General features: G+C 35.3%; 3 protein-coding genes across 3 annotated transcripts; 2 read left to right on the top strand and 1 right to left on the bottom strand.

Annotated features, from left to right (window-relative positions):
- The first annotated feature begins 279 nt into the window (after positions 1–279).
- LOC130717054 (serine carboxypeptidase-like 29) lies at positions 280–1,557 on the top strand. Its single transcript, XM_057567157.1, has 3 exons — positions 280–468; positions 886–1,025; positions 1,364–1,557. Exons 1-3 carry the CDS (start codon positions 331–333, stop codon positions 1,389–1,391), a joined length of 306 nt encoding a protein of 101 aa, XP_057423140.1. The 5' UTR covers positions 280–330; the 3' UTR covers positions 1,392–1,557.
- Positions 1,558–2,591: 1,034 nt separating this feature from the next.
- On the top strand, positions 2,592–5,938 carry LOC130718505 (3,9-dihydroxypterocarpan 6A-monooxygenase-like). The gene is made up of 2 exons (XM_057569105.1): positions 2,592–3,922; positions 4,675–5,938. Exons 1-2 carry the CDS (start codon positions 3,023–3,025, stop codon positions 5,317–5,319), a joined length of 1,545 nt encoding a protein of 514 aa, XP_057425088.1. The 5' UTR covers positions 2,592–3,022; the 3' UTR covers positions 5,320–5,938.
- A 2,184-nt stretch (positions 5,939–8,122) lies between these two features.
- Positions 8,123–10,271, bottom strand: LOC130720892 (cytochrome P450 93A3-like). The gene is made up of 2 exons (XM_057571598.1): positions 9,334–10,271; positions 8,123–9,071 (listed from the first exon to the last, which is right to left on the bottom strand). Exons 1-2 carry the CDS (start codon positions 10,225–10,227, stop codon positions 8,439–8,441), a joined length of 1,527 nt encoding a protein of 508 aa, XP_057427581.1. The 5' UTR covers positions 10,228–10,271; the 3' UTR covers positions 8,123–8,438.
- Between the last annotated feature and the right edge of the window lie 5,874 nt (positions 10,272–16,145).

The following is a 16,145-nucleotide window of genomic DNA, read 5'->3' as shown; positions in this document are numbered from 1 at the left end:
AATTAGAATAAAGTGCCTTGAATAAATTTAAAACTACCATAGAATTTGATTGAGGAATTCATCAGTTATGCAATTTAATTGTATTAAATAATTATGTAGCAGTTATAGAACTTGGACTATTTAACATGGAATTTACATACAACTTTAAAGTGGATAATAATGATAAAAAATTAACCAAAATATTAAGCTAAGCTTTATCTTGAATTTAATGGTCTAATGATAGAGAGATAGATGTGCATCACTAACGCATTTGATGTCATGTGGTCAAGTGGTATGATTTCAGATGAAACATACAAGCTTTTGAACCTGCTATGTGATTCTTAGTCACTCATGCACCCATCACACTCATGTGAAAATATTACTGAAATTGCTCATAAAGAACTTGGCAATATAGATCCATACATCATCTTTACTCCTGCTTGCCATGCTAATGTTAGCCAGTCAAGTCAGCCAGTGAAAAGAAAGCATGTGAGTGGACACTTCTTGCCATACAGCATTGAATTTAATTTCTTATGGTCTTAAGGAGCACATTATTGCTGACTGTTGATGATTTTCTTATGTCTCATGGTGCAGTATATGTATATATATTTTCCAAAACATATGGTACTGTGAGTGAATGCTATAAATAGCCTATAGTTGTTTCCTGTTGAAGCCAATGTTCTGTATCAAACTTCCTCTATATCCTATTTGTGTCTGACTATGTTTATCATAAGACATTCATTAGTTTTTGGTTTAAATTCGGACATAAAAATCACGAAATTAAACCCAAAAATATAGATTGTGACATATTTCAAATGATAAGAATTTTTCGGCATGCTACAATGTGTCTGAATTTTGAGATATTTATAGTGCATATCCTTATTGATTTGTCATGTCATGTAACAGAGATTTGGTAGACTCGGTGCTGGGTATGATCCTTGCACAGCGGAGCACTCCACTATTACTATATACTTCAATCTACCTGAGGTCCAAAGGATTCTTCATGTTAGTCCAAATCATAAGCCTGCTAAATGGAAGGCCTGCAGGTAATGCTCAATATAGAAACGCTTGAAAATATAGCTATTGCGATACATTCTTAATTCATTGCTGGAAAAGGTCAAACAACAAAAATTTTGAAACTAAAATTTCGAGAATCCTTGCAACTAAATCATTTGATAATTGGTAGCATATTTAGAGATTGTAGTCACAACATTATAAAGTGAATTATTGTACTTCCTTCTATTTCTCTCCATGTTTGCATATGTTTCATTTCCTTCACCAAATTTGCAGAGATTAGAATCCACTTATTCATTACAGTGTAGTGAATAAGAATTCTTGATGAACCACTCTTAACAATTTTTGTTGGCTTGGCTGATTCTGGCAGGAGGAATATTCTAATGCTTTGGAAGTGATTTATCCATTAATATGGGCTATATGGAAGCGAGGCTGTAGGAAGGTGTTTCAGAACAAACACTGGAGGTGGCTCGGTCCAATATTTTTAGGCCGAATAGATTTGATTTTATATGGAGGGATTATCATGGTGAAGTACCTTGCTGCAATTCCTTATTCAACGCAAATGTGGGCTATCTGTTTAACGCACTAGAGTAAAATATTATCCAGTTTAGTTTAAAAAATAAGTGTCAATGCATACATTAATTTTACCAAAGAATAATAATGTTTAAAATATAAACTTAAGTAATATGTTTCACAAGGATGTGTTAATAATTATTGAAATAAATTTAATAATACATTTCAAATATTTTCTTTACATTTATTGAAATCAACACCTTGACAACTATAATAATTTAATTTTTTTCTAAAATTTAAATTATAATTAATCCTTGCAACATTTAGGGAAGCAAAGAAAAAAATACAAAAAATATAATTATTACGCTTCTTCAACATAAAAACAAACACATTCATCGCAAAAAAAACTTTTTACGTAGTTTTAAAATTAATTTTATTTTTAAATTCTTAAACTTTCTTTACATGTTTTGAAAATTTTCACACAAAAAACTAAAAAGAATATCCATGTAGTGCACGGGTCCCAATCATTAAAGAAGGTGGGGTTATATTTTTCAAAAACAAGTGTTTTCACGTGACCAATTATATGTACTATTCTCTAGAGTCGTGCACCGTAAAAGATTAAAAATCTTCATTTATGATAGTGATGACAATAATTCTTATAGTACTTCAAATGTAATTCGCAAATAAGTCTTTCATAATATCATATGAAGAAGATCTGTTTATAGGAAATGTGCAACAATACACTCTCAGTTTTATTCTCGATGTAATTATTCCAATTATAAGAAAAATATTCGGTGGCTATTTTTAGCACATGCATATTACTTCAACTCCCTGTAATAAACTATTTAATAGATATAAAAAAATAGCAACTCAAATATAATAAAAACAATTACAAAAATAAAAGATAAAAACAAAATAGCAACTCATGAAAACAAAAACAAACATTTGCACAAAAAACATACACATTCATGATTTTAAATATCTAAAATAAAATAATTTATTTCAATCCATAAAATTTCTTTAAAAAACACATATATTTTAAAAAAATACACACACAAAACAAAAATGAATAACCCCCGTGCATCGCACGGGTAAAAGTACTAGTATATCATATGCTAACAAACACAAACGTTTGCCTCCATATGAAATTAGCATATCCATATATATCATAAGTTTCTGATAGCTACGTTTACATTAGACGACGGCTAATCTCAGAGTTCTGACAAATAAGCACTGCTTCCATGTCTTGTCTCTAGTGAACTAAAAAGTATTCGAGATACTTATGTTGCCACGTGGCTTTGGCATAAAGGATTGATGCTGGAAAGAATAATTCCAAAACTTCCTTACGAGCCGGGATGTGCATGGAGTTTCTACTCCAACTTCTATTGCCAAGAATCTCTGTCTGCTGCCAACAGTCTTAAGCCGTTTAGGTAGCCTAGAAACTACCCCTGACAAGTGACAATCTATAAAAAGTCCTCTCTGAATCATATTTCCTGCACAGGAAACAGAGAACAGAATGGAGAGTATTCTAGGATACATGCCAATCTTTCTGATTTTTCTAGCCTCGCTGATATTTCTCAAATCTATATTTCCCGGAGCTACCTCAAAATTTCGCCTTCCACCTAGTCCAATAGCCTTACCAGTTATAGGACACTTCCACTTATTAAAACCATCCCTTCACAAAGCCATTCAAAACATCTCAAATCGCCATGGACCCTTAATTCACCTCTATCTTGGTTCCAATCCCATGGTCTTTGTTTCCTCTGCAGAAATTGCCAGAGAGATTTTAAAAGCCAATGAATTATCTTTCTCCAACCGTTCCGCGAACGTCGCAATCCGTTACCTCACTTATGATGCGTCCGATTTAGGATTTGCCCCTTATGGTACCTACTGGAAGTTCATGAAAAAACTCTGCATGTCAGAGCTTCTGAACGGGAAAATGCTTGATCAACTGTACCCCATAAGGCAAGAGGAGATAAAGAGGTTCTTGCAAGTGATACAGAAGAAATCCCAAGCCTACACGGCGGTCAACGTTGCGGATGAGCTTTTGAAGCTAACAAACAGCATAGTGATGAGGATGGCCATAAGCAAAAGCTGTTTCGACGTGGATGATGAAGCTGAGAAGGTCACAGAGAGGGTGAAGGAGTCTGCGAAGCTGAGTGGGAAATTTAATCTTGCTGATCATTTTTGGTTTTTTAAGGGATTGGATGTTCAGGGAATGGGGAAGAGGCTTAAAGAGGTTCGTGACAGGTTTGACAACATGATGGAAAGTATCATTCAGGAGCATGAAGAAACAAGGAATAAATCTAGCAGAAAGGATGTATCAAGGGATGTACTCGATGCCCTTTTGAGTATTTATGAAGATAAAAGCTCAGAAGTCAAAATAACCAGAGACAACATTAAAGCCTTCTTGGTGGTAATGAAATCATCCTCTCTCAAACATTTCTTCAAACACCATGTTGGCGAGGCCACAATCTTATAACTAGATCATCCATTTTAACATTAATTAGTAGATATGCTAACCAACCAACTAGATGCTTAATTATCTTATACTTTTATTTTTATTTGTATTATCTTTTACTCTTACCCTTATATGATGTATGCATCCTATGGGTGTATGGGCCTATGCCCGCGGGTTGGCCTTGGCCTGTGTAACCCGTTACACAATCCTCACAGGTTAAGGCCAGATAAAATGTAGACTCGTTTATGAAATGAATTTTTTTTAACTTGGTCTAACCACGGGTCGACACGGGTTGTTCCTAAACGAGACGGACTGACCTTTACTCCGCATACAAGTGTTGGGTATGTGGGCTTAGGCCCGCAGGTTGGCCCGCATAACCCCTAGTTCGCACAAGTTCATACCATTTTTTTTTGTCAAAGGTAGAACTTTCATTAAGGGACTAAGCCCAGAAAACAGAATACAAGGCTCAATGAACTTGTGGAGTTCATACCAGTTAAAGTGTAAGCTCGTTTATGAATAGGGCTTTTCTAGACCAGCCTGTTCAACCACGGGCCTAAATGGGTTGGTCCTACACAGACCACTGGACTGCTACAATTATGAAAATTGAGTTTGCATATTGTTTTGTTTTTCTTAGGCAATCCATGAAATTTGAGAGAGTTTGTTCAGATTTCGAGTCATTAACTAACAGATTCCTTGTAATTTCACAGGATATGTTCACAGGTGGGACAGATACAACAGCCGTTACTCTAGAATGGGCACTGGCGGAATTGATTAACCACCCAATTGTGATGGAGAAAGCAAGGAAGGAGATTGAGTATGTGATTGGAAATGAAAGAATAGTAGTGGAATCAGATATAGCTCATCTTCCTTATCTCCAAGCTATTGTGAAGGAAACCCTTAGGCTTCACCCTCCAGCTCCATTTATAGCGAGAGAGTCAACTGAGAACAGTAAAATTGGTGGATATGACATCCCAGAAAAAACTAAGGTTTTGATTAATGTGTGGGCTATTGGGAGGGATTCAAAGTACTGGGATAACCCTCTTGAGTTCTTACCAGAAAGGTTCTTACTAAACGATGAGAATGGTACTAAAAGCAATATTGAAGTTAAGGGACAACATTTTCAGCTTTTGCCTTTTGGGAGTGGGAGAAGAGGGTGTCCTGGAATATCACTAGCACTCAATGTTGCTCACACCACCCTTGCTGCTATGATTCAATGCTTTGAATGGAATGGTGAAGATGGAGGGAATATTGGTAGCGTCGACATGACAGAGGGTCCTTCAATGATTCTTTCAAGAGTGAAACCACTGATTTGCGTCCCCAAAATTAGACTCATCCCATTCTCCACCGTGTGATGCTGATTCTTGTTGTGAGTAAGAACAATGAAAAAAAAACCGATGATGCAGCTGGGATCATTAGATTTGACACCCCAATCATTAGAAATGTCACCCCACTTACGGAAACTCAGTTTCCGAAGCAGTTTTTTACTCAAAAGTGTGGTTTTTTACTCAAAAGTGTGGTGTTAGATGTATTTTGAACTAAAAATCACGAATTAATTTCGGAATCTAAGATTCCGAAATAATTCGGAACTTGAAAATCCGAAAATTGGGGGTGTGAAATCTAATGGTTGGGGTGGCAAATCTAGCTCTCTGCAGCTGAGATTGCATGATGAATGATGTAGTACCAGTTTTCTGTGATTTGTAATATTATATTTACCCACACGGGGTTGTCTAAATAACTCATGATAAAGTTTAGATTAAATAACCCATCATCCAATCAAATTGGAGATAAATGAGTTGGAAATAAATTAATAAATAAAATATATAAATTCCAACTCACTTATCTCCAATGTGATTGGATGATGGGTTATTTAACCCAAACTTTATCATTGGTCATTTAGACAACCCCTTAGCACACATATAATGTTTTGAAACCACAATTATTTTGGGTTTAAGGAAAGATTAGCTTATATCATGTATAATCCATCCAAAACTTATGCGGACTGTGGGAAAGACACAACATATTTTATCTAGCCTAAGAAACCGTTTTTGCCCTTGATGTTTTAAATGGACTACGTGGTCATTAAATGTCACGTCAGCAACTACATGAGACTCTTGGCTTATCAAAAAAAGAAGCAATATACATGAGACTTAACCAGTTGAGCTACATTGAGAATTAATTAGCAACATAATTTTATTTATATTATTTATCTTTTTCATCTTCTTCCCTCACCATCACCATGTGTTTTTCTTCCTATTCTTCCCTCACCATCACCATGGAACAACCATTGTGCTTTTCTTCCTCTTCTTCCCTCACCATCTGATCCATGGAACAACCGGTAAAGCTCTCATGGAAGAGAAAGCACGATGGAGAGAACCCTTCCATCTCCCTAAAATAATCGAAGACCTCTCGTTCTTCATGAAATCCGGTCGCTTCTCCTTCCTTTCCCGTCATTGCCTTCCCTTCCCATCGTTCTTGTGACACAAATCTTCTTCCTTCTTCATTCTCCCTAAAACTCTCTCCTCTCAGGACTAGATCAGAGCAAATCAAGTTGAAGCACACCGCCGACCACCAGATCAGAGTGAACCGCAGGCAGATCAAAGATTTTTCACACATGCAAGGCGGATTTGAGATATTTTTCTTGTGTTCCAATTGCTTTTCGTATTCTGTCAAAAAAATTCACTGAAATCCTCTCCCTTCCAGATCCAAGTAAAACGAGTTTAATCATGCTGAATCAGATCTTTCCCACACAGTCAAGATGGACCTCAACTCACAACTTTCAATCTTCATTTTTTTTTCATGTAAAAAAATTTCATATATCTTCCATAAATCAAGTTTGTGGTTTTTTGGTTGATTAATAAATTGTTGATTTTCGTTATGGAATTATTTTGTGTTCATCTTCTCAATTCAATTTTATGTTCATATTCCCTCTGTTTTTAACTGGAAATTAGTTGATGAATATGAGAGAAACAATAATATTTTAATGAATACACCAAAAAGCATAATTCCATGAACAAGGAATCATATCTTATTATTAAAAAACTTTTCATCCAGCTCAGCTCTCCCCAATGGGTGCGACAAAAAGGAAACATACCGCATTTTCAGCTGGTTTGAGAAATCAAAGTTGGAGATGCTCTTAGCTTTTAGAGGGAGCTCAAAAGCAGATAAGGTATCCTTACCTACTATATTTGGCTTGAAACAAAATACAACTTGCTGCAAAAACCCGCGCTACAACTTGTTTAACATCGGCATGTGACCCGAGTTAAACAGCTTAAAACTAGTCATTTAGCGTTAATTGCAACTGTTTAGCTGACTCTAAGTTGATATAACACTTTTGACAGTACGGTCGAGGAAACCTCATAATAACTAGCTTCTATTTTATATGTTGAATTTAATTATTTTAATTTAGCATTAGTTAAATCAACTTAACTGATATAACAAAAAAGGAGTGCTAGCAACACTAAATTTGATATTCTCTTTCTAACACTCTACTTTTAAAATTCATGTAGATATTACTAAATTGGAAGTGAGGACATATAATTTAGTGTAACCTATATTGATGTTAATCAATCAAAAAATAGTGCTAATAAAAAATGTCAAAGAAAATGTAGTTAGCATTCATACTTGATAGTCATTCTATGACGATTCTATTAGAGTTTTGATTTATTCATGTTCTACTTTCTCTTATTTCTTCTTTATTTTCAATTTCATTTTCACTTATTTATTTTGTATTTACTTTTTTTCCCATCATATCATTTATCATATCGCTGATATCTCTTTTCTTTAAATCGCTCCACCTTCATCTACGCAATCAATCAACCGTCAAACTCAAGCAAAGTTTTTAAATCTTTTCTTTACAGCTTTTCAATATTTTCAAGTCTAATAAAATTAGTAACCACTCAATTTTTTACATTAGTTTTCCGTGTCCCAACTAAAAAGATATAAAAGATCAATAATTAGTAACCACTCTTTTTACATTGGTTTTCCGTGTCCCACTCAATATAGATTTGCTCTATAAGAATTAAGAACTCCTTTCGTGGTGGTCCATGTATAGGAAAACGTAACTTTTGATCCTCCTTGTATTCCCATGTTTGTATGATAGCTATTATTAGCATTCTCAAATATATTTCTGCAGTTTTGATTGGTACCACCCACAGATTAATGGCAAAGCAAACATTTCATATACATTTCCAACATATAAAACAAATTACAAACACATCAACACACAATGAACGTAATGTAATTTGGCACACAAGAAAGAGAGAAGAGGGTATATTTTCCTACATATGTTGGTAGCACATAATTCACATATGAAGATTCTCGTCACCAAATCTCTCTATCACACCAATTAAATTGTACCACGGAGATATGAGTATGGCAATTATATAAGTCGATTTTAAATGACTTGACACAATTCAATTAATGGGACAGAGAAGATGACACTAAATGTTGACCGGCAATTTTGGTCCATAATTCAGACAAGAGCAGAAGTATGAACCCTAACCACAGGGATGCAATGCAGGGTATGTGCCCTTGGAAGGGCCATTCCAGGCCCCTCATCCATGTCAACTGTTCCAGTGCCATCTTCACCAACCTTCCATTCAAAACAATGAATCATCCCAGCCAGTGTTGTAGGAATAATCTGCAAAGCAAGTGAAGCACCAGGGCAGCTTCTTCTTCCAGCACCAAAACTCAATAGTTCAAAATTTTGCCCCTTAAGATCCAGAGGGCTCTGTCCCTCTTCATTAAGGAACCTCTCTGGCCTGAACTCAAGTGGGTTCTCCCAGATGTTTTGGTCCCTACCAATAGCCCAAACATTCACAAACACAGTGGTTCTTGCTGGAATGTCATACCCATTAATATTGCAATCTCCAGTTGATTGTCTCACTATTAAGGGCCCAGTGGGGTGAAGCCTCATTGTTTCTTTTATTATAGATTGAACATAAGGCAGATTGGGAATATCTGATTCCTCCACCAATCTTCCCTTACCAACCAGTGAATCAATCTCTTGCCTTGCTCTTGCCATCACTTCTGGATTGTTGACTAACTCAGCCATAGCCCATTCTATTGTGCAAGCTGATGTCTCAGTTCCAGCACCAATCATGTTCTGCATAATTACATGCCCAAAAAATTCATTAGCTAATTTCCCTTTCCTCAAATAAATAAAAATCAAATTGATTGGCTCTCATAATCTAAGATCAAGTTCATGGATCGAAATCCTCACTAAGTTTATAATTGTTATACGCATAATTCATTTTTAATTAACATGACAAAATTTTATTGGTAAGGCAGAGGGTAAAGGATACTAAATGAGGATTAAAAATTTTAATCTCTAATTAGTTAGCTAAGGTAAGGTAATTGCTAATTACCATAATGAAGGCCTTGATATTTTCTCTGGTTAATCTAATATCTGAACTTTCATCAGCATAAATATCAAGTAAAATATCAAGTAAATCCCTCACTCCTTCATCCTCCTTCCTCTTCCTCCTTGCATCTTCATGCTCTTTTATGATCTTCTCCATGATAGCATCATACCTACTTCTAACACTCTTGAGCCTTTTACCAAATCCTTGCAAATCAAACTTCTTCACAAACCACAACATGTCTCCCAAGTTAAACTTCCCCCCTAGCTCAGTCATCTCCCTAACCACTTCAATCAGCTGGTGCCCTTCCCCTTCAACATCCCAACACCTTCTTCTCAAAGCCATCCTTGTGATTATGTTATTGGCAAGCATCGATAGCTCATCCCCTATATTCACTTTCACATTAACCTTTTCCCTCAAACCCTTCAAGAAAAGTTTGAATTCTTCAGCTCTAATAGGAAGGTGCTGCTGAAGAATTCGGCCTCCGAGGAGCTCAGTCATGCAGAGCTTTTTCATGAACCTCCAATAAGGTCCGTACGGCGCCAAGACGAAATCCGCAGAACCGTATGTGATGTAGTCCAAATTGGTTCTCTTTGGCCGATTTAAGAAACAGAATTCGTGGGTTTTGAGGACTTGTTTTGCCATTTCAGGCGAGGAAACAAGAACACAAGGTTTGGAACCGAACAAGAGGTAGACCAAAGGGCCATAGCGAGATGATATGTTGTAGAAGGCTTGATGAGGGAGGTTTCTGAGGAGGTAGAGGTGTCCGATGATTGGTAAGGCAATAGGGCTTGGTGGAAGGCATTGTTTGATGCAAGACTTGGTGAAGAGAAATCGTAATAAGAGAATTGAGGCTAGGCCAACTATTAGTAGCACCAAATAGTCACAAAAATTAGCCATTGATGTTGAAAACTAGTAAGTAACTATGAACAACTAAATTAGACTTCCAGCTAATCTTATATGTTGGCCACCTTGCTAGCTTTAAGATTAATTTATAAAAAAATAGATATATAATGCTAAAATTCACCTATAAGTAATATGCTAATGCCTCAATACACTTTAGACATTCAACTGGACATCATCTTTTGTTTCTTTGTTTCTTTTTTCTATTATACACTACAATTTCTTTTCTCTTTATTCCGGTATTTATTGAATGTTTGCACTATGCGGATCTCAATAGCATTTTTAATCACCTACATAGAACATGATTATCAAACCAAAATACATATCGCGTATCGCTTGACCCTAATTTGTGAATTGTGAGTTATATTGTATAATGTATCGTAAGATACGGACACAAAAATTAAGTCATAAATTAAATAATATATTCATATATCATATAAATATACTTCAAAATAATTAAATATTCGAGTCGTAAGAAGAAAAATAGTTGCACAAAATTTAAGTTTTCAACATAATTCCATGCTATAAGTCAAAAACACATCAATAAAATGACAAAAAGTAAATTACTTTGCTAATACTTAGATTCTAGTAAATAATCAAAATATAAGTCAAACTAGTTGAATCATAAAAAATTGAATTATACGCGGTATGACCGGTTTAAAGCGCAACATGCATGAAACTTTAAATCGTATCGTAATATTCAGTTCTCGAATAAGAACTGAATCGGGATACAAGATGAGGTTCAGACATATTTAGATATGTACTTTGATATGTATCTCTGGCACAAGAATTCGTATCGTATCAACATACATTTCGTATGTACCGATGTTTCGTATGTACCGATACTGATAACCATGACATAGAATTCAAGATGTAGATAAGTTAATAAATCAAAACCAACACTAACTAATTGCGATGAAATTAAATAGGCAAATTCTATCCTTTAAATATAATAGCGTGAAAGTGAATAATCTAACTAATACATATAAAGTACAATAATCTGCCCTTTAAAATATTGAAAGTTCGTACAATAATTGAGGTTTTCTTCCTTCTTGGTTTATTTCCTAGCCACCCTAGTTGTTAGTGGTCCTTGTTAGTAGTTAATTTGCCATCTTCGTTTCTTCCTTACGTGCATGTGGTCCTTCTCTCTGTACTATGTCTTGCGGATAGCATTCTCTCTGTAAGCGAATTAAGAATATGCTATGAAGTTTTGTTGAATAGAATTGTTTTTTTGTTTTTTTTTTTTGACAGAATATTATTTTTTAGTTACGATAGAAATATTTGAGTCGCTAATTCCGAAGTTGACAATTAATTTATAGCCTATATTTGTTGGTGTATGCAAGAAATAGAATCCTTAGTCTTTTATCAGCTTTTTTGTCACTTATGTAAATCATTAAATATTTTTTTAAAAAAATTCTATAATTTATACTACTAAATTAAGTGCTAATAAGACGTTCGTTAAAATAGAATTTTCTATATGCATAGAAGCAACTTGGGGACTATATTCGTAGTTGTGGACAAAGAAAAATTGATTTGGGATTTTAGGGTGATGGAGGTGAGTCCAGAGGAATTAGTAGTGTCAGTTTCATGATCATGTTCAAGGAATTTATAGAGAATCTAGTGGGAATGTGATGGGGGTGCAATTATCCTCGCCCTAGTACTCCACACAAATTGAAGATGATCAGCGGACTGTTGAAGTAGTAGTGAAAAATATAAGAGAATGACTTGAACTTTTTATTTTTCCGATTTTCGTAATGATGAACTTACAATGTTTGTCTATTAATACTAGTGAATAGAGAAGATAAAATGATTTAACTTATGCAATTACATAAAAGACATTAACCTCTAGCATTATTATGTTTGTAAACCACTAAGCATTAATATGCTTGTAACCACTAAGAAATGCATAAAGACTCATAAAGAAAATATAACTAATAAATACAAATTAACTATCATTTAACACCCCCTCTTAATTTTTAATCATCATAGCATCCTTGAATTTCTGAAGCTTCTCAAAAGACACCAGTGTGGTAAGAACATCTGCAGGTTGTTCTCCGGTATTGATAAAATCCAAGTATATTTCATTCTTTAGCACTATGTCACGAATGTAATTGTGACGCAACTCAATGTGCTTTGACCTTCAATGAAAAACTGGGTTCTTTAACATTGCTATTACAGATTGGTTGTCACAAAATATAGGAGTAGGATCTTCAACCATTTGCTGCAAGTCACACAAAATTCTTCTTAGCCAAATAGCCTCACGGGTGGCTTCATTTGCTACAATAAATTCAGCTTCAGATGATGATAAAGCAATTGAGTTTTGCTTTTTAGAACTCCAAGAGATAGGCTTAGAGCCAAGACAAAAAACATAGGCTGATGTGCTCTTACGGTCATCAAGACTTCCGGCCCAATCACTATCTGAATATCCAACAAGCTTGTTGTCTTCTTCTTTCACATATTTGATCCCAAGCTTCTTAGTTTCTCGAAGATAGCGAAGAATCCTCTTGGCTGCTGCAAAATGAAGCTTACTTGGTTCATTCATTAATCTAGAAACCAAACTAACTGAATGCACTATATATGGCCTTGTATTAGTGAGATAAATTAAGGAACCAACAAGACTTCTATAGATTTTGGGATCTGATTTTTCTGCACCATCATCCAGCTGAAGTTTCTCATTTAAGGCCATGGGATTTGGAGCTGGATTAGAATTCTCCATTCTGAATTTTTTAAGCATGTCTGAAACATACTTCTCTTGAGTTATAAAGATCTCCCATTTTGATTGCTTCACTTGGATTCCAATCAAATACTTCATCAATCCAAGATCTGTCATTTCATATTCCTTCATCATTGCCTCCTTAAAAGAGTCCACCATGTTAGCATTGGTCCCTACATAAATCAAGTCATCAACATAAAGATTAACCATTAAAAAATCTTCTCCATTTTTCTTCACATAGAGAGATGGTTCAGATGGACTTCTCATGAATCCAATTCTCAAGAAATAAGCATCAATCTTGCTATTCCATGCTCTTGGCGCTTGTTTGAGGCCATAAAGTGCTTTCTTCGGTTTGTAAACCTTTCCTTCTTCCCCCTTGCTTCAAAATCTTGAGGTTGTTGAACATAGACTTCTTCTTCCAATTCTCCATTAAAGAAGGTTGATTTAACATCAAGTTGAAAAACTTGCAACTCCAATTGAGTTGCAATGGCAAGCACAGTTCTGATTGTTTCCATACGCGCCACAGGAGCAAAGGTCTCATTAAAATTAACGCCGAGCAATTGAGAATACCCATTTGCTACCAATCTTGCTTTATATTTTTGCACACTGCCATCTTCATTGTATTTGGTCTTATAAAACCATTTCAAACCAATTAAATCTTTTCCTTTTGAAAGATCAACCAGCTGCCAAGTTTGGTTCTTTTCAACACTCCTTATTTCTTCATTTATAGCTTTCCTCCAAGCATCTTCTTTTACAGCCTCCTCAAAGAATTGTGGTTCACTTGCAAAAATTGACATATTGCAAGATTCATAAATTTCAGATAAAGAACGAAACTTTCTTAGAGGAGTTTCAAAATCTGAATCATCTTCACCAGTATCACTACTTGATAGGCCAGCAACATCTTAAGGGGATTGTTCAAGAGGAGCAAGAGGTGCAAGTTCAACGAACCCATAATGAACATTTTCATCTTCCCATTTCCACGCTGCACTTTCATCAAAAAACGAATCTCTTGAAAGCACCAATTGATTAGTCATTGGAATATAAAGACGATAACCTTTTGACTCATCACTATATCCAATGAAAATAAGTTTCTCACTTTTCTCATCAATTTTTTCTCTCTTTTGAGAAGTAATGAGAAAAGACTTTAAGTTGACTTTCAATTGGCTTTCTTCCATGCCATGCTTCAAAAGGTGTTTTGTTTTGGACCGCCACTGTAGGAGATCTATTTAGGATGTATGCTGCACTGCTAACAGCTTCAGTCCAGAATTTGTTTGGAAGCTCCTTTCCTTTTAACATGCTCCTTGCCATTTCCACAATTGTGCGATTTTTTCTTTCTGCCACACCGTTTTGTTGTGGTGTGTATCTGATTGTAAGCTTCCTTTGAATGCCTTGTTCCTTGCAATAGTTAAGAAATGGCTTATGAATAAATTCTCCTCCACGATCTGTTATAAGAGTCTTTATCTCATAGTCACTTTGTTTCTCAGCAAAAGCTTTGAAGTGCAGGAACATAGTGAAAGACTCTGATTTATGCTCAAGAAAATAAAGCCAAATGATTCTAGTATAATCATCAGCAAAGAGCAAAAAATACCTTTTGTTACCCACTGAAATAGTTCTTGGTGGACCACAAATATCTGCATGCACTAACTCAAGATGAGCTTATGCTCTCCAAGCTGTTTTTGGAAAAGGAAGACGATGCATTTTTCAAAAAGCACAACCTTCACAAACTTTTTCATTCTTCTGAATTTCTGGAAGACCAACAACCATATTCTTATGTTTCAATAACTGCAGACCCTTGACATTCAAATGACCATATCTCAAGTGCCAAAGATAAGAGTCATTTGGACTTTCACTTTTGAAGGCAGCATATTAGAGAGACTTCATATTGAGAGGAAAAAGATTATTATGAGTCTGCATCACAACAACAACTTGTCCTCCAGATATTTTATCCAAAATCTCACATTTATTATCATAAAAAATCAGCTTATAAACTTTTCTCATGATTTGTCCAATACTCAAAAGATTTTGAGAAATATTATGAGAGTAATGAACATCATCAATGATTTTTTTGTTACCTTCACTTGTGTGGATTGCTATGACACTTTTTCCTTCAATCTTCATTTCCTTCCCATCACCAAGTTCAACCACAGATGAGAAATTGTTATCTAAAACTTCAAATGCATTCTGGTTTCCAGTTACATGATTGCTTCAACCACTATCTAAAAATCATTTCTCACCAGATTTTATATCATCAGTCACAGAAAAGAACAATTTATATGTTTCATCTTCTGCAGAATTGTAATTCAGGTTCCCTCTGATACGATTGTCCTGCACGATGCTGGGACAAGAGGTTTGACAACCGCTTAACAGTAAAACAGAACTTAACAACAGAAACAATAACACACAGTAATTGTTAACCCAGTTCAGTGAAAAACTTTCACCTACGTCTGGAGGGTTTGCACCCAAAGAAAGGAAATCCACTATCTCAAGATTCAGGAATTACAGACACTCATGAACAACTCAGTTCATAGTTCACTTCCTAATCTACCCAGTGTATTTCTACTTAGAATCTCAACCTAAGTATGAGATCCCCTCTCACTTTCTCGCAATCACTGCCACAGTGATTGGTGAACACAACGAACAATCAGAGTTTGAACGCAATCAAACAACACAAAACCTCTCTTTGCATTATAGAATCAGTGAGCAAAGACAGATTCAGAACTAACAAAGGACAAAGCACAAACACAAATCCTAAAACACTTGATCTCTCTCTATTAGCTTCGGTCATCTTCATGTTTTAGGTCTTCATCCTTTTATAGACTTCAGCAGCGGTAGCATGGGCTTTAGGGTTGGCACAGGCTGAAGAAACAGATTGCAGTAACAGCAATTCAAAATGCAATCTTGATAGATTTGGTTTCTTTTTGCACAAGTAAAGATAGAAATCAATCTTTTAACAAAGATTGTTTCAACAAATAACAACCCAACAAATAAAACCCTTCTGGAATAGCTACTTGCTCCTCAAGTAACTCAAAAACATATCTTCAGTAAATCTTCAGAGGGCCAACATCATAAACACAAGCTGAGGACTAATGCCCTAGCTTCACGGAATCAGATGCCACGACATCTGCTTCGACAATCGGTTGTTTTGACAAAATGCATGGCAACATGTTCCAACAATCTCCCCCTTTGTCAAATTTTGTCTAAA

Source organism: Lotus japonicus, chromosome 5, assembly GCF_012489685.1.
Source record: "Lotus japonicus ecotype B-129 chromosome 5, LjGifu_v1.2".
Taxonomy (NCBI): Eukaryota; Viridiplantae; Streptophyta; class Magnoliopsida; order Fabales; family Fabaceae; genus Lotus; species Lotus japonicus.
Note: the sequence above shows the minus strand (reverse complement) of the source record. Positions and strands in the feature narration are given on the sequence as shown.